The sequence below is a fragment of the Diachasmimorpha longicaudata genome, chromosome 1 (assembly GCF_034640455.1).
Source record: "Diachasmimorpha longicaudata isolate KC_UGA_2023 chromosome 1, iyDiaLong2, whole genome shotgun sequence".
Classification (NCBI taxonomy): Eukaryota; Metazoa; Arthropoda; class Insecta; order Hymenoptera; family Braconidae; genus Diachasmimorpha; species Diachasmimorpha longicaudata.
In genome coordinates this window covers 14,689,342-14,714,468 of record NC_087225.1, presented here as the reverse complement: position 1 = coordinate 14,714,468, position 25,127 = coordinate 14,689,342, and the positions used below count along the sequence as shown (strand labels likewise).

At 37.5% G+C, this 25,127-nt stretch overlaps 3 protein-coding genes and 1 long non-coding RNA gene across 10 annotated transcripts in view; 2 read left to right on the top strand and 2 right to left on the bottom strand.

Moving 5' to 3' along the window:
• Positions 1-19,298, bottom strand: part of Doa (Darkener of apricot) — a 22,759-nt gene extending 3,461 nt beyond the window's left edge. Inside the window, exons 1-7 of one of the 7 annotated variants that reach the window (XM_064130799.1) lie at positions 19,157-19,298; positions 17,822-17,896; positions 17,575-17,754; positions 17,204-17,329; positions 14,048-14,157; positions 10,210-10,501; positions 1,776-1,854 (exon numbers count right to left, since the gene is read on the bottom strand). In XM_064130799.1, the coding sequence (XP_063986869.1) occupies positions 1,776-1,854; positions 10,210-10,501; positions 14,048-14,157; positions 17,204-17,329; positions 17,575-17,643 (676 nt within the window). In that variant the 5' untranslated portion in view covers positions 17,644-17,754; positions 17,822-17,896; positions 19,157-19,298. Of the gene's footprint in view, positions 1-1,775; positions 1,855-4,290; positions 6,722-10,209; positions 10,502-14,047; positions 14,158-14,684; positions 14,815-15,036; positions 15,096-15,173; positions 15,362-15,633; positions 15,786-17,203; positions 17,330-17,574; positions 17,755-17,821; positions 17,897-19,156 lie in introns of those variants that run through there. The other 6 variants (XM_064130807.1, XM_064130815.1, XM_064130812.1 and 3 more) reach the window with 6 other exon arrangements.
• On the top strand, positions 14,054-14,752 carry LOC135167579 (uncharacterized). The gene is made up of 3 exons (XR_010299886.1): positions 14,054-14,199; positions 14,432-14,538; positions 14,639-14,752. It is a non-coding gene; the product is annotated as an uncharacterized LOC135167579 (long non-coding RNA).
• Positions 18,081-21,543, top strand: LOC135167554 (progestin and adipoQ receptor family member 4). Its single transcript, XM_064130861.1, has 5 exons — positions 18,081-18,466; positions 19,179-19,403; positions 20,057-20,160; positions 20,248-20,385; positions 20,665-21,543. The coding sequence occupies exons 1-5, from the start codon at positions 18,223-18,225 to the stop codon at positions 20,887-20,889; spliced, it is 936 nt and encodes a 311-aa protein (XP_063986931.1). The 5' UTR covers positions 18,081-18,222; the 3' UTR covers positions 20,890-21,543.
• Positions 21,045-25,127, bottom strand: LOC135167547 (F-box only protein 9). Its single transcript, XM_064130847.1, has 6 exons — positions 24,880-25,127; positions 24,044-24,265; positions 23,661-23,963; positions 22,754-23,109; positions 22,349-22,586; positions 21,045-22,238 (listed from the first exon to the last, which is right to left on the bottom strand). The coding sequence occupies exons 1-6, from the start codon at positions 24,880-24,882 to the stop codon at positions 22,050-22,052; spliced, it is 1,311 nt and encodes a 436-aa protein (XP_063986917.1). The 5' UTR covers positions 24,883-25,127; the 3' UTR covers positions 21,045-22,049.

Sequence of the window (25,127 nt, the reverse complement as noted above, 5' to 3'; positions counted from 1 at the left end):
AATTAAACCCAACCGATAGCTTAATCATATTCTATTCAATCTGACTGACGAGTACACGAGGCAATATGTTCACTTTCTCTCTGTCTTCGTCAATCAAATGAAAACAAAAACGTAAGAAAGAATTTGTTGATTTGTGAAAATTGATTTCTAAACCACTAATGATTGACTGCTGAGTCAATCATTGAGATTAGGGTGAAAGTTTGAGGACGAGACAGAGAGAAATAGAACGCGGTGGATGTGTAACCCAGAGAATGATTATACAAATCCATTTGAAAATGATTCAGGCGTTTAAAAAATTCTGGACATATTTTTTTTCTGCAAATGCAGAGCAGAGTGAAAGACATTCCCATTGGTACCTTTCGCATCACCAAAGGGAATGCAATAGCACTCTGAATTCCTGGGTAACACGCCACACCGAATTGTTTTATGCTACTTGTAGTCGCGCGGGTCCAGCGAGACAAACGTTGGCATCTGAAAAAGGTGGAATGTAAAAAAAACTAAAAAAAAAGAGTTATAGATAGGAGAAGAAAAATTGTGGGCACGAAAATGTGCGATTAGAATCTAATTAAATCCCGGCATGAAACATTATTTTGGATCTTATTGAAATTTCAGTTCTGGGCTTTCTTTTATGTTACGTTCTCATTTCTATCAACGTTGGCGAAAATAATCGTTTTGGCTCGTTGGTAGGTATCGTGTCACAGTACAATGCCTACTGGTCACGTGACAAAGGGGAGCGGAGGGTGTATGGGGATTCCAGATAAAATTAAGAAATCATCGGGGGAATGTAGAAAGGCAATTACTCGTGAAAATCAGATAAAAAATCAGTATTTTCGGATTTTGTAAAAATTCTATTGAAAAATTTAGTAAATTTCATTGAATTGAGGAAAATGTCTCGATTGTCTCTGTAAATTTCTTAGAGTTCTTTTGTTCATCGAATAATTCAATGATGAAATTATAAGGGGGTATTGGGTCAGTATTATCAAAATATCTTGCAAACATTAGGGATTATCTCGCAAATTCTCTTGAGAGGAAGCAATTTTTCTTTCATTGCTTCAACGTTCATCTCGTACTGAAAAGTGTCTTTTGTGGTATAGAAACGATAAGGAATCATTGTTTATGTTTCGATGCACTGTCCTGTTCTCATTAATATCATAAAATATCGTACGATACATATAAGAAAATATACGTCGCACTCGTCAACAATTTTATTTTCACTTGTGTTGTGATATACTTTTCCGCATTCGGCAAAAAAAAAACACGAACAATTATATATTTGAATTTGAACTTTGCAACAATCGGAGAGTTAAAACATCAATAAATGAGATAATAAAACAAAAATTAGGATTAATGAGGCAATCATCTTAGAAAGGATGAATTTCAATTGCTAAGGGGAAATCATCTGAAATAAGAATAAATCACGAAATTTATTTCGATGACATAAAAATATGAAAAACGATTCCCTCCCCAAATTCAAGGGAGTTGATGCGAAACTGGAGGATCAACCCATCTCAACTCATTTGCGCGTTATCTTTTCTCAAACAAAGTGAAATATCATTGAGAAATTTACAGAAAGAATCGAGGACAAAATCCGAAAGTAAAAGAGAGTATAGAAAAAAATTATAAAGATAAAAAAAAGTATTAATAAAATCGAGCAAATCGATCTAATCGTAAAAGGCACTGACGAAAAAAAATGGGTGGGCAATGGTAATAAAAATGAATAATCATTTCTGTTTCTTAAATCTACTACAATGATTGTATTCACGTATTTCACGAACATCTATTTGCCAGGACGTCGCCATTTTGGTATACAAGGTGGCCGTCCTCGTCGTCCTCGACGGATGATTGTCGTGGGCTCTAATCGTCGAGTAAATCGTGCCACATCACAGAGTGTCGTGGTAATAGGATGTCCCCGAACGGTTGATAATGTTGATCCAATGTGCAAATGTACCCAATGATGGAACCCCAATCAACCGTAATAATCGTCGATACCACCGCAACAATTGTCCATCATCACATCCGTTGTAATAAATTCAATAACGAATTCATTGATAATAACAGAACCAATTCCAAATGTTCCAGGGGGTAGTTGTTATGACGATGATAATCCACAAACCATCGGACATCGGTTGTGTTAATAACCAGTTGTGTTGTGTTGTGTGAGCCCAACAGTGTGTTATCATCGTTGATTCATTCAGCCATGTTGTTGATCCACATCGAATTCCATCATAGAGTTCCACCCACAGGACGATCGAACCATATGCCATTCCATAACAACGGAGATGGTAACCCAACAATCAGAGAGAAAGGGGAGAGGGCAAAATAGTTTGCCAAGTCAGAAAGTTGCGGTTACGAAATTTACCAATCGGCACAAAGCGCATTTTTTTAAAATCCTTAATCTATTCATTTGTTTTACCTAGTGAGATTTTCCGAAGCAGTCGTAATTTTCAATGTTAAATGAAAACAATTCTAAGGTTTTTTCGTTCAATCAACTGAGTCAAATTGCTTGATTTTTGCTTAATAATTTTGACATTGATGAGCATTTGAGGAAAAAAAATTGACAAAGAGTTGTGAAATGTTAATCATTCGAACAATGACTGCTTCGTTGTACCGCTTCTTCGGCCGATTGTTCTTGATCCTTCACCGGTACTCTAATCTTTTTTTTAATACTAGAAAATTCATTACGAAAAAACTACAATCGACTGTTATTTTATCATCGATAAAACGTATTTTAGATATGACGAATTAAAAAAACAAAGTTGAATAAAATAAATGGAAACAAAATGTATGAAGACAATGAAAAAAAAATTTAACCAACAAGATATGTAAATGCTTGCATACTTATATGCTTAGGGTACTTACGTGTGTATCCAGCAACGTCGGGCACGTGTAGCATTGACCGGTGAATTTCAACAGCGGTCAATGTGACATACCCAGCGTTAGCGAACAATAAATTGCCAACCAACAGTGAGCGATAACTCGATAAATTGACATCGTGTGTCGACAATTTTTACTCGGAAATGGACAATTGGATTGAAATCCATCGTCATAGCGACCGAATTTCTTCGGTCTCGAGTGAAAATGTCAAGAAGTCCAACCACAATAATAATAATAATAATAATAATAATAAAACACGGAAAAAATATAACGTCGTCTAAAATCCGTGGCTTACGTAAAACTCTGAACTGTAAAAAATAGATTTCACCGGTGGTTGGTAATCGACCAAGTGAGCTCTCAACAACTGCAAAACCTCTCAAACATCATGCAGAACAAGTAAACAGAAGAAAAAAAAAACATCGGTATCGAAGTGCTAAAATGAATCATCAATGAATGTGAAAACCATGTTTTTTGACTCGTGGAAGGTTGACGAGTGAATAGGGGATTAAATAATCCAGTGGACGAAACAAAATTTCCACGATACGTCGTGGAAACGATTGAGAGTGAATTTTTATAGGAGTGAATTGATTGATTCTTTGAGTTTACGTAACATTGATTCATCATCTACTTACGCCATTTTAGTGGGGCATTTATCCGGCTATTGAGCACTAAACCCATTAAATTGGTAAAAAGCTTGGATCGATGACCGGAATGCATCTATATCGAAGTAATAAAACGAGATTTGCAAAGAAATGTAAAATAAAAATTCCTATCTCATTTTCACTGTCACATTACAATCTCAATCGCATCCCTGACCTGTTATTGACTCTGCTATTACTTAATGATCATCAACTACTTTTGATAAATATCATCATCAAAAGAAGCTAATTCTTCTCAAGTCATCGAAAAAAATATATCATCTCTCCCAATTGCTTAATGTCGAAATAGAATCCATTTGGCCATAATACTTCATCATCGAGCCAAACAAGACTCATTAATTGTTGACGAAACTGGGAGTATTGAAGTGATAAAAAGGATGAGTCAACTTGGCTTGCGAATACTGTCAATATTTTTTCCTCATCCCGTTATCTCCCTTAATTTCCACTAATAAGAGATCAGTTTTCCTCCTACGACTCCGTTACTTCTAACTTCTTTTCTATGAACATCTTGACATAAAAAAGCTAAATAAATTCAAAAAACGTCTCAAAGACTTACGCCGTTCCTCTTAATCACTAGTTCTTCGTGATATTGATTCATCTACAGTCCCACTTCACCACCAACATCCCCTAATTAGTAAAACACCTCTAATCATCTCCAATATTATCACGATTAAAGCACACACCCCTCTCTAAAAACAGTCACGACCAAGCAAAAACCTCCCGCAAATGATTTCCCATCACACCTGCGACCACTTACAATCATCCCCTCATTAAATTTCTCATCAGCCACCGAACACAATCCCTTTCCTTTCCTCTGATACTTGCTGGCAATAATATCAGCAGTACTGGGTTTAGTCTCGCCATTATCACCCCAAACTTTGCCATAAGCCTCATCAATCGCTGAATACTTCATGATAAGTTCCTGAATCTCCTTCCTTTTGGCTTCTCTCTCGGTGATGGTCTCATCCTCGATTGTGTCTGGAATCCACTGAGTAGGTGTTCTATCAGAATCTCCATTGCAATCCTCTGACTCTCTTGGCTTTGGTCGACCAAAGGTGCCCTCCAGCTGTTCACTCTTACCGGATCGATGAAGCGGTCTAATGTTTCTGCTTCTATTCTCAATCTGCCCGGACTTATGTCTTCCATACCTGGTGACACATTCCGTTGTCAAGTGTTTAGACCTCTCCTGTCTGTGATGCCCCGGTGTCTTTTCTCGTTTAATTCCACCGGTGCTTACATAAGGATAAGCTTTTTCAGTTAGAACAACGCTTCTAGGCTTAGGCTCTGGCTCCAGGGTCTTCTCTTCCCTCGTAAAAGGGCTCAACTCGTCCTTCACATACACTTCATTATTATTCCTGGTATTGCTGCGTTTGTAATTATTATTCACAGTGTCACCATCCTTTTTCTTCGAATAACGATCCAATATCGACTGGTATTTGTCTTCTAATCGACTTCTTGTTGTACCAAGGTCACGTGTCGGACGAACAGGAGAACGAGCCACTGTTGATTGCCTATCTACTGTTGTCGAGGGACCGCGTACTCTAGTGGTCAATCGCTGGAGGAGGTTTGAACACGAGTCACTCAGCAGCTGGGTGACGCTTGCTGTCGATGAGCGGGTGTAGCGATTACGACGTGATGTCGAAGGCTGACGGGAGGACGATGAGTTCTCTCGAGGTGAAAACGCGAACATTTTTTTCAGGCTTGAGCAAGATCTTGACGATTGAGTTATGACCGTCGAGTTAAAGTTGGATTTTTTATTCTTGAAATCTCGAAATGAGTTGAGATTTTTAGATTTTAGGTTTGTTTTGGGTTTTAGCACTATTTTTTAGATGAAGAGGTTTAGTGTCGCGAGGGCCAGCCTCTCCTTTTCCTTACTTTACTAGCATTTTTTTTCCTTTTTCTTCCGATCACTTGGGAGTTTAGATTTAAGATTGTTGCGACGAGAGGAAGTTGTTTTATCGTTAACGCACGTCGATCGAGTGATGTCCACCTCGAAGACGACAAACGACGCAAGACACCGCCGCGATTCAGAAGTGGTAGACGAGGGCGGAGGGGCTAAACTGTTTCACCGCGCCAAATACTGTTGGGATGTTATACTAAAAATAAATTTTCAGAGGAGACTGTGCAAGCTAGTCCACGTATAACCAACGAAATAATGCGTCCTCAGTTGATTCTGTGGGCCAAGTGAGATGGGTTATACAGGTTGGGGAAGGTATCAGGGGTGGTGGAAAAATTGAGAGATTGAGAGAGATGCGATGATGATGATGATGATGATGATGATGACGGAGGGAAATGGATAAGGAATGGCGACACTGAGGATGATTACGTAAATTTTAATCGTTTTAATTTTTCTCCTTAGCTTGGAAAAAACACGTTAGCCGATGTTCACATGTCAGGGAGTTCATTGTAATGAGAAATGGCTATTGGGAGATTTAAGAATTGTGATTTATTAGGGAAATGATTATCTGGGATCAGTATATTATGATATTCTTGAGAGCTGCTGATTTAATTGGGGACTATGGGGAAAAATGTGGAAGAGGCTTACCAGATTTTTTCCTCCAATCTTTCATTCTTGATATTAATAAAATCCACTTGCTATGTGTCACCCCTTTACGTTAAATTAATTATTTGGAACGAAAAATTGGAGAAAATAATTCACTAACTTTCCTCTAAAAATATTTTCATTGTTTCAAATTTTCTCATTCACTTGGAAGATACTTCAGCTGATATCCACATGCCATAACGATAAGGAGTAGGAAATAGGAGAGGTTTACGAATTATTTCGTGAGTTGAAACGGATGATTTTAGAGGCAGGAGAAGGAAATATTCACAAAAAATCACGAGTTAAGTACTATGAAAAATGAATAGACTAATTTATCGCTGAAAAGAAAAATCAATCCACTAGTTTCTGCCAGCCACTAAGTCCCTCCCGAACCATTGAAAATCCCAAGTGGGCGGCGAGTTTTCGTAGTCTTCGTCGTTTAAACTATTAATAATGTCTGAGTGAGGTATATTTTCAAGGTTGATGGCTGTATTCACTCTTCCTATCCTTAGTGGAAGTTAGTTAACATCGACTGGTTTATCCCTCAAGTATAAATAATTTCCTCCACGACATCGATGATTTGTGAAGTGTTGGTGACATAGCGATGAAGAATGAAAAAAATCTATTCACTAATTTTTTCTGTGGATTCGTTAATGAAGATTTTTCAACTCACTGTGCTGCTTTCTACGTGAACAGCCAGGTCATTGGGAAAGCGGACAGCCAGTTTGACGATAGCTCTCATCACATGTGAATTTATTCCAAATGGAAGGGCAATCATCATCACATTTCTATCACACCTCGATTCTAGTCTAGATTTAAAAATCCTCAGTTGAAGGTGACAATTCCATGTTTGGCATTTTGTTCCCTTGAATTATCTCGATTGCAAATGTTTCTACGAGAAAATGTAAGGTGACATTTTTCCTTGAAAATTTTCAGTGACAAAAAAGGTCTTCAATTTTCTCCTAGAGCCCCTGGTTTTCGAAATAAATTCACCATTGATTAATAAGTCACTTTATTACAGTCTACCACAATCACTATGCGACTAATTTCGATGCTTTATGTTTCAAGCATTAGTCTTGTAGTGCTCTTGGAGATTAAAAAATGCATCTCCTTGATTCACTGGGCAGCCTCAACTGAACTGTACGCCTCCGACTGATACGGACTTGTCTTGTTTTTCCACTGCTATCATTTCACTCAGTAGTCGGGAGTAATTAATCAAGTGACGTTATTTCTCTGATTTTTCATCTCCTCTTTTCTCCCTCTCCCATTCCACTGTTCAGCCTTCTCAACCGAGTTTCCTTATTTAAACGTAGGTGGATTGTGCAGAGGCCGCAGATATATCGATACATTTTCATTTTGTATGGATCATTAACGTCCCAATAAAATTTGTATTAACCATAAAATCGTGGTTTAATTAAGATGAGTAATTCCAATATTAGTTTTGAGATATAAATCTAGTTCGTACAGAGCCATTACCTGATGGAAAATGGTTCAGACATTTTTTTCTCTCAATCCTTCTTAACCTTTCATTCCAACTAGTTTAATTCTCCACATATTGACAACCAAATGTCCATCCAATGAAGAGGGCCTATTAATGTCTATATCTATGGCAAAATCCATGAAATTTGATCAAATTCTCATTTTAAAAAATAGAAAATAGATCTATATATTTACCCTGACACACAAATTTGGAAATTTAATTTTGAACGATTACAAAGCTTTCATTCGGAAGCAAAAAAAGTACTGAAAAACCCAAACAGTATCCAAATATAAACGCCAACGCTAGTACAAGTGTATTCATGCGTTGGACGATCGCCCGTGTGTTCGAATGACCGCGTTGCAACGCCCCAATGGAAATCAGCACCACGTACATACGCAAACACCCAACAAACGCCTTAAACTCCTCTTGAGTAATATCATTTTCCATTAACTCCAAATGGCCAAGAAACAACAGAATCTGGCAAAAAAAAAGAAATTCCCTTCTCCCTAGCTCTAATCAATCCATTCATTATAAAATCATGGCTCATCATAATTCGAATAATACATTCAACACTATTACTCCATCAATCAAAAAAAAATCAAACCCATTAATTCACATTGACTCGCCACTTTTGCTTATCTCACTCCCTGATTAATTCTACCTTATTTTCAGAATCTGGTGTAACATATTGTCGTTGTATCCAGTTGTTCCACTGCCTCTTACAGTCGGACTGATTATTGTCTTGGTAGAAAACGCGTAGTTCTTTCCTCTCAGTACCAAGGCAAACCCCATTGCCTGCACGGAGAAATAAGTTGAGGGAAAATTATCCAAGGAATCTCACCGAATGCCCACGTCCGAAAGATGATCGAGTAGCGAGATTTCATGTTATGGAAGAATCCCCCGATAAAGATGAATAAAAAAACAGTGCATTTCTTGGACAAATTAAATTGAGCTCAATATCGCGATTGAGGAAAATTTAATCTTGCCGTTATTGTCAGAAAGATGTCTGGAAGAACGTAAATCATTGGGAGGCAAACTATGATTCATTAATTTACAATTATTTGATTTGCGAGGATATTCAGAGAAAAAATCCTAAAATTTTTCATATTAATTGAAAAAAAATCAGCTGCAACATAATTTCGCTCTACGCTAACTTGACATTAATCAGTAATTTTTTCTCAACTTTTTCCTCCGTGTAAATTAAATCCAGCGCGATCCCGACGTGCCATTGATACAGGCTGTTGACCTGTCAGCAATGCTCACTTCCCCGGTCTGTCATCACTTCATCACTTACGAATTTCCAACAAGATAATTTAATTTACAAAACTACACTTTTCGATGGTGGACCGGCCTGTTGCCGGTCTTACCAACGACGAGTACACGACGACGGCCATCTGGCTGTAACACTAACGTGAAAACTGGTTGCACTGAAGACTGGGGGCCCCACAAAACCACGAAAATAGTCCTTAGACCAAAATAAACGCTTTTTCGAGAAAAGAAGTTTAACCTCGTTGTCGGCTTTTACTGTATTCACTTGTTCATGTGTGTTTCTAGGTGCTTTTTAGAGTGAAAGATCGTGATAATGACGCTGGCTTTTTGCTCACCGAGGTGGAGGCAATTCGCTCAGTTAATGAAGATAACCGAGTTTTTTGAGAAAATTTTTCGAGATGATAAAAACGTATACAATTGTTTTGTTCAGACTGAAGCTCCGACGATGAGCGTGAGTAGAATATTTATTATGCTCTCAATGTTATCAGAGAAATATTCTCCCTCCTTGATGATGATACTGGCGAGTTAACTGTTCTCGATTTTACATTTAAGTCTGACTTATTTCATTCTACTTCACTTGACTCTTAACACACGACTGTAGAAGGCGTGTCCCCCCACTCGGTCTACCCCTCGATAATAATAGTTGGTGGTGCACGAGTCATCGTTCAAGAATCGCCATGCATTGTGCGTGGGAATAATTTACAGTGGTGTCGATGAATTTATCAATCAATCCATTAATTCCGGACTCCCGGTTGATTTTGTTTATGGCGACGGGGAGGAGGCAAGTGCGAGATTTACTGCCCAAGTTTGTTTATCGAAGATAATTATTCTTCAAGGTCTGACGAGTCGGATAGAAATGATTCTGTTGGTTCCAGCATTCAGAGGTAGTTTGACTTTACGAAAACAGAATATGTCGATTTCAATTGACTTTCTACCAGGGGCAAAAAGCAAAAAAAGCAAAATAGTTTCTATGATGATTTTTTTTTTCAGAAATCATGCATAAAAAACAATCGAGACAAGTTTGCACTCTAAACTTATTTTTACGTCTCCTCTTCCGCCGATGTACAACCTCCAAAAACCTAATGATTTTGACGCACATTTTGAATATATATTCTCAAAATTTCAACTCTCTGACATATCATCTTCTACTCCTAATTATTGCAGATGCACCTCGAGTGCAAAATATTGATATGATATTTCACTGCATGAAATTAAAATCACGATGCCAACTAAGGACGATGTTGAGAGCTCACAAAAGGTCGTTTTTCGAAAACATTCTAACGGTCAATTCAGATCGATAAAGTCACGTTGGTGGTAATTATTGGTAAAATAACACAATCGAGAGAGAAACAGATAAAAAAAAAAGTCGTTTTATTGGTACTGACCGGGCTTCTGGTGGATGGCGATCTATGCCGATGCCTGGAGGACTCCTGGCTCGGTGACGAGGATGCATGATGATGTCTGGTTTTTCTGGTGCGTGTTGGCTGATTAGTGCGTCGTGTGTCACGCGTTGTAGGTTGGGGTGGGTGTGCTCTACCACGATCAAGATCACGGTGACCATGAACGTGTGAGGATTGTTGGCGGCCACTGCTTGGTGATCTCCTGTGACTACGCTTGTAGCGTCTCTCCACGCTCGTGCCACGCTCATGTTGACGTGACCTCAGAACTCTTTCCCCACTGAAGAGAAAAATATGAAAAGATTTATATTTCTGATGATTTTCATTAGTGGGAGAATGTAGAGACAAGTGAATGACATTCTTTCGAAAAATTAGGATAACTATCTCCGTCATCACCCTGCCGACCAATAAAATTGAGTTAGGAATATATTTTAATCAATGGAAGATAACCTTAATTAATTATGAAATCATCTGGAAAACGCATGCGCTCAAAAAATCATGGCAGAATTGTTTTTCCAACTGAGAAATTTCATCACATTTTTAAATCATATTTGGGGTGTTTCTAAACACATGATATATTAACTTAAACATTTAACAACTTCCCGCAATTTTCCTGCTCCGCGGAAATTAACGAGTGTAAAAAATACATGAGTCATTCGTCCTAGCAAGTGCTTCAAAAATAGTGTTTATAGTACAATTTCATCGGACTTATTTAATGAAGCTTCTCAGGTGATTCTATACGTTGGAACTGGTCCAAAGGCCTTGGTGCAATTTTGGGTTGAATTTTAGAATAGATTAAATGGGTCATCATCTTGTCATACATCTCAGGAAGCGAATTATTTTGGAGTACATCTCCTCCCCAGGCATCATAACGTATTATTACCTCAGTTTTGACAACTGAGTCAATGGAATGATTGAAATTATCATCAACTGAGATAATTAAAATGACCCTGTTAAAACTATCAGATAAATACTAATTTGTTGAGATAATTTGGAGGATTATCGTTACCTAGGCATCCAAGTGGCAAGTGATACGTGGAGCACTGGCATGTCTCACGAATTCCTGTTCACAAAACTTGATTTAATAATGGTAATAAAGGCAGTACATCACAATGTGAGATTGTTTTTTTTCTCCTTCACAAGCCAATGTGGAGAAATTGTATATGAAACGCTTTCGCTACTCCTCATAAACACCTGTGGAAGCGTGAAATAACGTTTCTAGTGAAGGTGGAAGTTTACTGATTAGGGGGAGAGTAAGTGAAGTACTCTGGTTATGACTTATTATTATCTGGTTATGAATTAATGGTAATAAAGTATGTGACATTCAAGGAATTTCAGATGAGTGAGACAATCCATTCATCGGAGGACAGTACGTCCTTCTACTCGGGTTTCGGAATCGTGTTCACTTTATGTCCTCGGTTTTATCGTCGATACAGATATGGAAAGAGATTCATGGCTTAGGAAGCTTTTTTATCTTGCGTACAAGGCGGATTAAGAACTCGATGTAGTGATTTAATTAACTGACTGGTATTGTAGTGACTCATTTAATTAAATTGTTCAAGAGTTCATTCACGTGGTATATGGATTGCTCTGTGAATTTCTTGAAAGTTATATAGAACGTTTGAATGAAAATGTCAGAGGATTTATTTTCCTGTTGCATAATTATACTGAGTTGACTGAAATTTTCAGTATATCTAAGAAATTAATTGGCGTGGATAAAGTTTAATGACGATTTGTCACCTTGTGTAACGGGAAATTTGAGGAGTAATTTCTCATGAGATCAAAAACGATCCCTGAATTATTCGAACAATCCGAGGACAGTTTCACAATTTTGATTAAACTCTTATAATTGTTACAATGTTACATCACAATAAAATTAATATTCTAATTAGTTATGATGAAATTAGCGGTATACATTTCCTTCATTAATAGAGTTGTTTTTTGGTTTGCCCATTTAATTCTCCAGCATTGTGTCTAATCTCTCAATTTCAATTACTCACGAACATCACTGTATATGAATAAACCATTACGAGGAAGTCAAGATTCAGATTACTGAAACAGTGCCATCATTGTTCACATTTGTGACCACAACCGCCAACCCATGTAATGGAGGAGACAGTCGTTTCCTTCCATATTTCCCGCAATTAAAAAACAAAACAAAGTTCCGAACAAATATTCAAAGTTGTAAAAAGAGAATGACTCGTATTCTGAACTGATCGACCTTCGGAATAAACGGCAATTGCCTTTGATTTCGCGTACAGTGATTCCAAATGCGTGCTTCCGGCCGTACCAAAGAAAGCAAGTTGATGGCCGATTTATTCAGTTTGTCTTGTTCTACTGATGATCGACCAATGTACCGAGAAATTCTCAGTGTCATATTAATAGAGGATGTGGAAAACAAAAGAGTTAACTTCATCTGCCGTTGTTGCAATTGGATACTGCAGAAATTATGGGCTAGAAAATATTGTTTATTATATCTTCGTGCAACCAAGTCATTTATATTTCAACCAAATGACCACAATGTTCCATTAGTGTTATCAATTATAGTTGTAAATTTGATCCTTGACAAGAAAAAAAAATCAATAACTAAAATGTTTTTCCCCCCTGAACTGACCTTAAGTCCCAATCAAGAAGAATTTGACTTTCGTTGCTTTAAAGAAAAATTCAAAACTCGAGGAATTCAGATCAAGTGAATGAATTTGTCTGACGTCCCAAGTTCGAACTATCTAATTTCCACAGTGTCACAATGTCAATTAAATTTTGGTTTCTATGAGATAATTCGAAAAAATACTCGCAGCACAACAATCCCAGAACTATTGGATAAAATAGAATATCCTTTGACATCCAGTGATTAACCAGAATCTCGAGTAATTATTCGACGTTTCAATGGAGCACAAATGTTTCTCCCTCCTCTTGATATTATTGGCAATTGACAAGAGCTAACAAGAATGCAGTTGTACTCTCGTCAACTCACGAGAGCCAGCCTGATACTGAAGCGCTTCGCCGTAGAGTTACACACACGAGAAGCAAAATAAACGTCAAGTGGAGGCTAAATGGAAGGGATTCAGCGGCATTGGCCTTCCAGCCGTTAGCACTCGATGTCCCGCAGATTTCCGCGAGACAAATTGCTAGTGTTTAACAATTGTCATTGCCAAATGCATGATTCGGCTGACGAGTTTGATGGTTTTACATTTGTTAATTCTCACTTTCTCACTTCATTTACACCCACGTGGATTTTATGTTATCAGCTGTATTACCATTATCATCCGATGTTGGAAAATGTTTTGCAAAGGCTCTTCAGACTAGGGGTGGGACTGATTTAGTGTAGAGATTATTCTTACAGAGCTTCTCACCATTGCGGAGAATGAAATCTGGCGTTTTGCATCCATAAAATTTCTCTTTCTACGTTAAGTTTTTTTTTATGATGCGAAATCTCGACTCGAGAACAATATCTCTAGCTTTGCTCATCTATTTTTTTATCGATTTCCATAGTCTAATATTATTGTTATTTACAGGTTTCTTGTCTGTTCGCTTAAAGAATAATTATTGAGCTTCATATGACGGCAGACGATTTTTGTTCTTTTCCTGACGGAGAGCGTTGTAAAATTAACAAATTTAATTGCTAATTGATTGAAATGAGAGAACTCTGCCATCGGTTTTTCGTTTGTTTTTTTTTCCCTAACTTAACTACTCCTAATTTATTGAGGGCATTTTGAATGGGTTCTTTGACGCCTGGGTAGACAGGAGATTCATCAATATCTCAAAAATCACGATCAGAGAGAAAAGGAATATATATTTAATGAATTGCAAAGCAATTAATTCTCACCTGTACGTGCCCTTGCTCTGGGGGCTCTCGTAATCGATTCGCCTGCGTTTGTGGTCTAACCGCTGCTCATTCGCTGAGTGAGAGCGATGACGTCTTCTGGTTCTCGGCATCTGGAAAATCAAAAATTTTCGTGGGTTATTTTTTAATTTGTGGTAAGTTATTGATATAATCGATGCTACGCAATAGAGATTAATAAATACATAAACAAATTATTTTAAAAATGTATTTTTTTTTTAAAGACTCAGGTTTTTTAATTCAAAGTAAACCCTAACCTGAGCCAATTCGGAGTTTTTTTTGTTTTCTTTAAAAAAAATATCTATATTTCGACTCAAATGAGCAAATGTAATGGCTCATGTGTAAATTAACGTTCTACTACTCCACTAGGAACTTGTCAAGATGATTGCCAGTTTCTTTCTACGTTTTTGGAGGAAAAAAGACGGGAAATCATTCAGGTGGAGTTTAATGAAACTAGCGAAGGATGGAGGGAAAAGGTAAACGGATGCGTTCCCCCTAAGTTCCACCACAGCAATTCCAGGTGTTTCATTCTCGTTTCAAAGGTCTATGATCACTCAATTGAAACTCTCATTCCAGTGTTTCTCTCTTTCTCTCCTGGTTGAGGGTTGAGTCGTTTACTTACGTTGGGCAGACGAAATATGCTTGCTTGATCCCAAATGTAATTGACGATCGATGACAACCAAGAGCGTGATGATGATAATTGCTGTATAGCACTGTTATTTGACAATAACGATGACATCGACTCGTCAACTCTGGAAAATTTTTCTGACTTTTTACCTGAGAGTTCCTTTGAATTTTGAAGAGTTATACCGATTATGTATACGGTAATGAAAGCTGATTTGATGAATGTGTGCCAGGGACTGAATAAATTCAATGATAAAATGGAAGAGAATATACAATGAAATGTGTTGCAATCCAAAGAAATTTCTATTGAAAAAAAATTCAGGTAATTTGAAGGGAAAATTGTCAATTACAATAACGATAACCCGTCCAGCACAGTATCTCCCCCATGTTTCATGGTAAAGTAAAAAAAAAACGCCCCTAAAATCGAGAAAGGACGCCACGAGAGCTGCACAGTTTCTAAAACTCAAGAAAATTTGAAGATTCCAACCTTGAACCTCCAGCTGTCCGTCTCGGAACCCTATTTCAAGTCTCTGAGGTATACACTAGGTCTACGGATAACCGGAAGAGCCCTGAAAACTTTTAGAGGGAACAGATTTACCACCAACACGCGCGTTTCTAGCTACAGTAGCTGCCGAGTTCCGCACGCCATAAGGTATGACGGCACTACCGCCGCCATCTTGAAGATGAAAAGTGATGGAAAAAATTACGTCCCATTATAATTGGACGGGATGGGAGACAAAGAGAGAAATAAAGAGGATCCTAGCGGGAGGAGTGCGACGCAGGCGCAATCACCAAATAATTACTTCTGATATCACTGCTTCCCTCTACCCTACTCTATGTCACTGGAGACGAGGGATACACGAGAGGACACTCGATCTTTTCGACACTCACTTTCCGTTCTGGTAGATTTTTTTACGATAACTTGATGAGTGGACTGTTTTACTCACGTTCCAAAGATAAATTAGGCTGAGTTGGTGCCAGATGTAATTACAAACACTCGATAACCAGGAGCATAAAATATCAGAACGCAAAACACTATTGAGTGTCAACGACGTGGACATTGGATCAATGGGATTGGCTACTCGAGTGCGCTCGCTTCGTGAGCCTTCGGGCAGAGTACGAAGTTACAGTGCGGACATTAACGACATTCGACGATTTAAGAGATCGGCGGCGGGGCTCTTAGCGCGCTTCATTTGAATTCATATCGGTATTTTCTTTAATTTCAGAAAATTATGACGACAGATTTTATTTTTCTGTGACATTCAGGGATGAAGAGCAATTGATTTTATTGATGAGATATGGAGAAAAATTTGACAACTAAAAAGTAATTTTTCATGTAGAAAAGTGAGAGGCACACAAGAAATTTTAATAATAATTTTGTATCTATCAGAAATTGAAAGATATTCCTTTATTATGATAAAAGGGAATTTAATTTTTCAACTATTAGTCGTTGATTCAGAGATATTCTCCACGACAGTAATTCTTTACTGAATTTCGCTACCTTTCAGGAGTTCAACGACTTTGGTCACCAAGTAATTATAAAATTAGCTCCTCTGTTAAAGTTTGTTTGTCGTACTTAGAATATTAATTAGGTGATACAGGTGGTTATGTGAAACTAATCTTGAGGGTGATATTCCGGCTAAAGACAGGAACCTCAAGGGAATGAAAAAAAAAATGGTGCCCCAAGGACAGATTCCGTAACAAAGGATTTCCGAAGAAAAAATCGATAATTGTGAGAAATCAGTGGTTCAAAGTCCCAACTAATATCAGGTAAATCGGCACTATTTTGGCTGTTGACCTTAGTTTTATCGTGATTTCTGATATCTCGCGAAACACGTTCCCATTCACTGCTGCCTTCATTCCCCCATCAACACCTGATTAAAGTAAATCAAAAAGCCAAAAAAACTAATGATTTGCAGTTACCTGACCCAAAATCCAGTACCTCAACGTCTCTTCGATTGAGTCAAACAGATAACAAAAAAAATCGCGGAACATCTCAGTTTGGTTGATAAAATTCTAATGTTACGGAGACACGGACACTTGGGATGTTATTGTCGGCATCGTTTGCCGTGGAAACACATGGATGAGATGAAAAAAGTTGTGGAGACAGTCCGATGACCCACAAACCGGAATTATTGTAGATGGCGCGCCATAGGAAATCGCGGGAATTTCAAAGTTGTTCGATATGTGTCATATCGAAAGTTTCATATATAATTCATCCACAAATAGGCAAATGTAATTTAGATTTAAGTTTAGTGCAAAATATAATGATTCCAGCTTTGTTGCTCTTTATTGGACGAACATTGAAAAATTTCTATAAATTTAATTAATTTAGAAAATATTGTGGAAAAACTCACTTCGTTGATTTTTTATCGTTGTGAATTCTCAATGCCCGACCCCTTCACCTCCTCGCGCCTGAATTTTCACGTGAAAACATGGTATAAAAAATATCTGCAGAGGAAATCTTAACGTGATTACCTCCCTAAGACTCACACCACCTTCTCAGAAATTATTTACCTTAATTCCGAAAGGAAACAGTGACAATCCTTGATTATAAAACTTATGCGGTTCTTCAGAAGTTTGGCATCTGTCGTACCGTCCTTGTCTCGACCTCCAAGGGCCACCCCAGGTGCGATCACGTGCCTGAAAAAATCCAAAGAAATCATTATTCCCCTCGCATGGCACATTATCCACCCCCTCCGTCACAAAAATAACTCCGCATGTCCGCAGTCACGACAAGTTTCACCAAGCATTTCTCCCTCCTGTAAACATCGTCAGCAGGATGTCAATCAATACTGATTACCCCCTGCTACCCACCCACTCCGCCGCATCTAAGAATTGCTCTCCATTTGCTAAATAAACTTCACAAAAATAATCTCATTCCATACCTTGCTGATAGTTGTGTAGTTAAACTGGTGTCTAACTCTTCCCAGTATCCGTGTGATGCTTCCAATCATCTTCCACCCACATTCCAATCGCCACTGAAAGTTCACCCCTCCTGCCCTGCACGTTCTCTCCCCAGCACATGCGCTATCTCTTCGGTTGTCCTCCACAGTGAGGAAAAAAATCTAAAATCAATGGAAAATGGAGAAATGACTTCAAAAAATTAGGCGACAATAAATCACACGACCTCACTCCAGTTATCGACGGTTCAAGGGTTCCTTGGGTATGATAATAGTCATTCGGTCTCCAGCAAGTAGTTCTCCGTCACTGGAGAATAATAAAAACTGTACCAGGAGGAGACTTGTTTTTGCATCTGGTCGATAAACTCCCTGACGATATGGAACCAGGGAAAATCAAGTCAAGAGGCTGTGGGGTGGACTTGTAACCTTGGACAAGCTGGAAGAGGGGTTGCAGTTGCAGGACTGGGTGTGGGTAGTAGGGTGTGAACGGCTCGGCTGCTAAGCGAAGGCTCTGGGCACTGTTGGCTGTGCTGGCGCGCAATGCGGATGTGTTTGTTGAATTTGAGGTGACACGGAGAGAAAAAAATATATCGCTGTGTCCGAGAACTGGCGGTTACTGTGGCTCTCGTGGTTATGGTGGGTGGGATAACACTGGTCTGTTTCAAGTTTATCAGTAAAAAGCCAGGGTTGACCGAGTCCACTGGGGATGATCGGGATAGGGATGATAATGTTTCTCTCAAAGAGTGGAGTGACATGCCCAGGCATTTGCAGTTCAATCCGCATATTAGGACGGGGTACAGGCCTCTTACAGACTTCAGCGGGTGCCTTAGGAGTCTTTTTTACGTTCATAATGAAACAGTTAATATCATGACCCATGGTGAGTTGAGGGTGGTGAGGTGGCCTCATAACTTTTGTTTAAGTTTTCAGTGATGAACTTTTTAATAAAAACACACATAGAATTGTTTTTTATATATTAAATGTGAGATTTCAGTGGTTTCGATTTTTATACCTTTAATTTCGGGAGAAGATTGTGCCGAATATGTGGCGAAGTAATTTTTTAATGCATAAATAATTATGATTTCAGTGGGTCCCTCAGGGGTATTTTCTATATTTACAATGAGGGAAGAGTGGAAGGAGGATTTTAAAAAAAGTTTAGTGATGAATCTTTTACTACGATCAAACACGTATCCTTAATTTCCTATGTTGATGGCATAGTTTCAAAATCTACTCCAATCCCAGGAATTCATTAATTAATCATGTTTTTTGAGATTAATTATCAAACAATAATCTTTCCCCAGATTAAAAAAAAAAATCAAAATTTTTCATTCGGTATTTTTCGGCTTATAATAACGTCGTTTCGTTATTTCCTTCTCAATCTGAATATCGAGGGGTGGCACGTGGAAGTTTAAGTGGATCACTCCCCGAGATTGGGGTCAAGGTCAGCTTAGATAACACCGGGTCAACTCTCGAATAGAACAGGGGACTGGCTGAGGGTGGGTGGAAAGGGGCGGAAGTGATCGAAGGGTGTAGAATGAATATCGTGCCTTCTCTTCATCACTCCTCTTACCTCTTCCGCAACTCCGTTCAAGGTTTCGCCATTCTCTGCATCCTGATAACGGTCCCTTATTGTCTGCCGTGGAGCGACCAAGGTGCCTTTTACGGATTTCTATCTTGGTGTCATCTCATCGGAGCCGCAAGCCCCTGGCTAGGGTCGTTTTTATACCATTTGTTCATGAACCTGAATCATGGAGAGGCTGTTTATCGGAGACTGCTCAAACTGGATATGCTTGGTATCTGGGTTGTCCAGAGTATTGGTGAGATGTTAATGATTTATCGATTTAGGACTCCGATGAGAGGTGTGAAATCATCATCGTGAGCTTTTAGGACTGATTTTATCTTTAGAAACAGCATCGTTCGATCGTTTTATTCAATGAAAATAGGAGCTACGTCATATTGCGGTCATGAACGCAAGGTCACGTAGCGCCTATTTTAATTGGCTTTAGTATTTATGGAGTATAAGATCTTTTTGTTAAAAAGATACGTACAATGGAAGGAAGGCAAAACCTGACCGGAGAGTTAAAAAACAATTTTAAAAAATAGAAATAATCTATTTAGTCATTGGCCAAATATGTTTTTTAAAAATTGATAAATCTACAATGTACTTATTCCAATGAAAATCTTACACTTAATTTAACCAATAATTTAAATGAAAAATTTCTTATTTCGTCCAAATATCTTTGAAATAACATATTAGGAAAACTATACGTCAAATTTTCAAACATAAAGTTTTGTAAACACAATGAAATTAAAGAGATGAATTAAGGAGATGTAACGATTCGATGAAGAAAAATGAAGTACAATAATTATTAATTGTTATTCTTGAATAAAAATAAAATTGAAGATTACGTGACATTACCTTTTCACTAATTGTTCGGCTGTCGAATTTAATTGACTTGATTGACTACAGGTGCAATGCCGTTCATATCAGCGTCTATTCATTGTCTTCCTGGACCACTATGGCACGCCTGCATGGCTCTGTACATATTCTTGAGCCTGTGGGGCCTCGCGAAGGCAAGTGCACTCTAGATTCGTATTATGAAAACCCACACGTAGTCAAATAGATTGAAGGGCATTGTGTAATAATTCATTTCTCAATAGGCAATGAGGGCTACGTCACCTTGGGAAAGAAGATTATGTTTCTCACCGCCGTTCATGATGAGAATGATATTTCTGACCCTCAGGTGTTTCCGGATTGGTGGAGGCAATCCTGACGCACTCAAGCACGTTGTTCTCCAGGTGAATACTATGTAAATTGGATTTTCACAATGCATGTTCACATTCAATATCTCCACAACTCTCTTATTCTTCTAAACGATTGAAAAAAAAAATCATTGAAATATATTCTTCAAAAATTGATAATAATTTTTTTTTAATCTGATTCGAAATATTCTCCATTGAAAACGAATATTTCCCTCTTTAATTTACTTCAATTTAATTATAAAAATTCCAATGTCACATCTACTCAACCCTGAAATAAGTATAAACAAATTAACATAACCCGCCAAAACTATCTAGGATCTAGTTGCGGTAATAGGTGGCACAATAGGAGCCCTTCGAATACCGGAGAAGTGGTTGTCAGGTCAGGTGGACCTTGTCCTGAATTCCCACAACATAATGCACGTGGTTGTGGTTTTGGCAGTGTGGTCGATGCACTCAGCGACTATTCAGGATCTCCACTGGATGACAGATCCATCAGCCTGTCAAGTTATCTCCTCGTCTCCTCATCACGATGATCTCTAACTCTCATGCAGGATTATTATTTTTTTCTCATCGTAAGAGGAACATCAACATTCGGGATCATATGAGATACTGTGATTGGGATATCAAGTTCCACGGTGTATTTGATAACTGTGATTTTTCAATGGGAAGTTCATAACACGTGGGGAATGAGTCTCTTGTTGAATCAAGCACATCAAAAATATCTTTTATTGTACAGATTTAATCCCTTTCATCACACAGACGTCGATTAGTCGTTATTTAGATTCAGAGTTTCATCGAAAATCCAATATTTCGTTTTGTATATGACTTTTGAGAGTAGAATTTAAAAGTTTTCTCGATTCTAGTAGATTTTTGTTTCGTTTACAGTAGAAAGAATGTAATAATAGAATTAATAATATTTACATTAAGAGCGATTTAGGGAAAACAAACTTAGAACAAATGATCTCCATTGTTATTAAAGGGACCGTGAACATGATTTCTTTTTCATTTTTGCCAGTCAATATTAGTGATTTCATTTATGTTATTCAGGGCATTTCACCCTCAATGCTCATTATCTAGCTCATGTTTGACGTCCCCCAAAACGATTACTTGAAAATTATTCAAATTAAAATGGTGGCTCAGTAATAATAGAAATTTACTGCTGGTAGATAATCGAAATTCAAAAAATATCAAAAATTATTTAAATGTTGAATGATTTGTCGTTTTATGAAATTTAGAAGATTTTAACATTGTTACGATTTATCTTTTATTGATAAATCTTTTATACCTCAGATAGTGCATTTTTAACTGAGAACGTTATGTCACTGCGAAAATATTTGGCTTCCCAAATCTGTTGAATCTAACTATTTTCCAATCAATTGTCTTCAAGTAAAGCTTATGATAGTTGAAATTTTCATGACTGCTGTTTTTTTTATTCAACCTAATCATAAAATTCCCCTCCATTTTCATAAATTTCCATCTACAAAAAAATGAGATAAGCCACTTAAACGAACCCGGATTTGAAAATTAAAAATAAAATCGACAGAATTGTAATGAATTCTTTTCTAAAAATGTGAAACAAAAAGCAATTGAATATACACGATTTTAAATACAACGTGATTGCATCCTAAGAATTTAATTTGTTAAAATCTTTTGTTTCTCAACTTCCACTAATTAAAAATGAAAGATTGTAATAAACTTATTTACTGAAGTGGTGCCTCACTCTCCTGCGTGTAACTCTTGGCTCGAGTGAATTTGAATGATGGATATCGTCCTGATGAGTTCAGGCACGTCGTGCCCTCTTGACCATTTTTGTACTTCGTGAATATATTGTAACGCACCCAATTGAGTTGAAAATTTGCTCTTTTCTGATTTGTTTGAATCTCAAATTCCTGCAGCGCAATTGAGAGCATATTAAAAATGACCAAGAATTGATTAACGCATTACGAAAATTTTAATGATGAAAATTTAGATAAACATCATGATTTGATATTCAACTTACAACGTGAAATGTTTGTTCTCCACTGTCATGCGCAACTTCTTTCCTCTTCTTCCTGTAAATATTATTATTCGATCTGGTCTCTTGTTTCTTCAACATGAGGGTAACACGATTCTCATGCAGCCTGTAGTAACCAATCAAAATATTTGGATTTCTGGGATAACGATTTTTCAATAAATTAACACAGCTTTGCGCATCATCTGTCGATGTTAACATTAGGACTCGACCCTCTGGAAAGAATCTGCAATGAAAAAAATCACAAATAAGTGCCTATTTTTTTCATTGACCAGAGAACCAGATGAAACAGAGATTTCTATGTGCAAATTTAATAAATAATATGCAATTCTCTATTTAATAAGATATGAAAAAAATAAAAAAATGATTATACAATTGAATAAAGACAATTACCTTATATATCTGAAATACTCGACCAAGTGCCAAGGCCGATAGAACTGGTCCTGAAAACTGTTCTCTCCATGCCTGATGTACGTATTTTTACTAATATAACAGCCATTGTAACGTAATCTAGGTCTTTGCAGGTACATATCTCTCCAGGAACGATATTTAGGCTCGAAATTACCACAATTAACTCCCCACACCCTCACACAAGCCAGTCGCCATATCTCCGGATCCCTCGCTGAAATGAAAAAGCCTCGACAGGTCCCTGAGAACATTTCCAGGGAGCGGAGATCAAGATCTGGTGACACCACCCATCTGAGAATGTAGAGGATAATCTCCATGGGCAGAGCAGATATATGCATAGTCTGAATAAAAAATTTTATAATTTTCGGTAATTAAAAATCATTTTCATTCATTAAAATATATTTTATGACCTTGAAAAAACGGGTAGGATGAGAGAAAGTCTCGAAATTCCGTGCATATTAATTTGAAAATATCTCCCGAAATCGGTGAGTTTTGAGGAAAATGGGAAGAGGCCTCTCGTATTGATCAGGCAACTTTCTACCATAAAGATGACACGATATTTTCATATACAAGTGCCCTTTATTGAGGTAATAATTTATTAATTTGGAAGAGATGGAATTTTTCTTTTCACTTTGAAAATATTGTTTCGGGCTTTGATTGATTCAAATCTTATCATCCTATCCTGTGATATTGGAGAGGTTCAACTCATCCTACAGATGATTTGCCGACTATCTGGGAAATTGAGGAGTTTAGGAGAAAAATCAAAGAATACTTTTCACGTCCTTAACATTTTCTATACATTTTCCGATACTGTCGTCTGAAACCCATTGATTTAAAAAATGGGCGACATGGATTTTTAAGTTGAGTTTTTAAATATCTGAAAAATTCTTACACTTTGTTCAAAGCGAGGACTGCAAACGCACTGACTCTTTGCTAAAATCTTGGATAAGTTAGTGAGTAAATCTCCGTCTTCATGCTCCTCTTCATCATCAATATCGTCATCATCCCTGTCTCTCTCGAAAATGATTTTGTTTTCATCTTTGTCGAATTTTTCTCGAGCCTTCGGTTTTGTTGACTCATAGAGCCTAAATTCAATGTCCGGGACGAGTTGTACAGCCCTTTTGTAGAACCTGATTGCATCGTAGAGTTCTCCATTCTGTTCGTACTCAATACCTTTCAAAAATAAATTCTTTGCCTGTTGAATAATCAGAAATTACGATCCATTTGTTGATTAACACTCAATGAAGTTGTGAGATATTTGCAGAAATGTTTCACCTTAGTTTCTATAGATAATTCTTCCTCGATAGCTTCAATATTCGATGTCTTATTTGGTTTGTGGAGGTCTCTCTTTGGAGAAATTTCGAGCTCCCTCTGCCATTGTTCTCGAAAACTTGCGAGGGCATCCTCGACATTCAGGTTTGAGGAAGAAGACTCTTCCTGATCATCTCCACCATCCCCTCCACCTCCGTCATCACCAGAGGAACCACCAGGTTGATTCTGTCACCGGGAGCAGGAGCCGGCATTAATTACTACTTTTTGTCGTGTTATAAAGTGCAAATGGTCCCTTATCAATCGTTATTGAAAGATTTAACTGCGCATTGGTAAATTTCCAGGAAATTCTGGCTAATCATAGAACTGTTTTTAAGTATGGAGCTGAATCAATTCACAAGTCTAGAGATGTTTGTTATATTAGATTGACTGGTATTAAAGTTATAAAACTTAACTATAACAATATAAACATCACCTCGAATCTCTGGTTATCAATGTAAATCTTGACATCTACTCAGATTTAATGATAATTTGGGGATGGAGAAATGTTGATAGTTATGCTTATGCAACATGAGGACTAGAAAATTTGTTCCTTCATTGTATTTTGCATGTGTCATCACTTTTTTTTAGGTTATGTAGGCCCCTGAAGAATGATATTGTAATGATACTGGAAATGACATTCCGGAGAACAGAAATTAATATCAGGGTATTTACAACGATTTTTCGGGTTTATATACATATGTTATCTTTTTTTTGAGGTTATGGAGGGATTTCATGAATGATATTCGGCTAACGCCAGAAATGACAATTAAGTAAGCTGACATTATTATCAGAATATTTACCATTATTTCCTGGCTTCAGTTGATTGAGTGATTGTTCTTCAGCGCACAAACTCTCGGTCAGAAAATCGAACGACACTTCGGTATGAGAATTTCGCAAGGTGAATCGCCGCCATGGTTATTCACCCACTGCATTCATTATATTCGAGTTCGATTTACGATGGACTGAAGTGTATTCTGGATGGGCTTATCTGCAGCCAAGGCGGGGGCACTTAGTGATCAAAATAAATATCATGTTTTTGTCGTAATAA

Coding starts and splice junctions, on each gene's coding strand:
- LOC135167547 (XM_064130847.1), bottom strand. Junction 23,110..23,660: donor GTCCTCGCTTTGAACAAAGT/GTAAGAATTTTT, acceptor TTTTTTATTCAG/ACTATGCATATATCTGCTCT. Junction 22,239..22,348: donor GAGAACAAACATTTCACGTT/GTAAGTTGAATA, acceptor ATTGCGCTGCAG/GAATTTGAGATTCAAACAAA.
- LOC135167554 (XM_064130861.1), top strand. CDS start 18,223: ATGGTGGGTGGGATAACACTGGTCTGTTTCAAGTTTATCAGTAAAAAG. Junction 20,161..20,247: donor GCCTGTGGGGCCTCGCGAAG/GCAAGTGCACTC, acceptor ATTTCTCAATAG/GCAATGAGGGCTACGTCACC. Junction 20,386..20,664: donor TCAAGCACGTTGTTCTCCAG/GTGAATACTATG, acceptor AAAACTATCTAG/GATCTAGTTGCGGTAATAGG.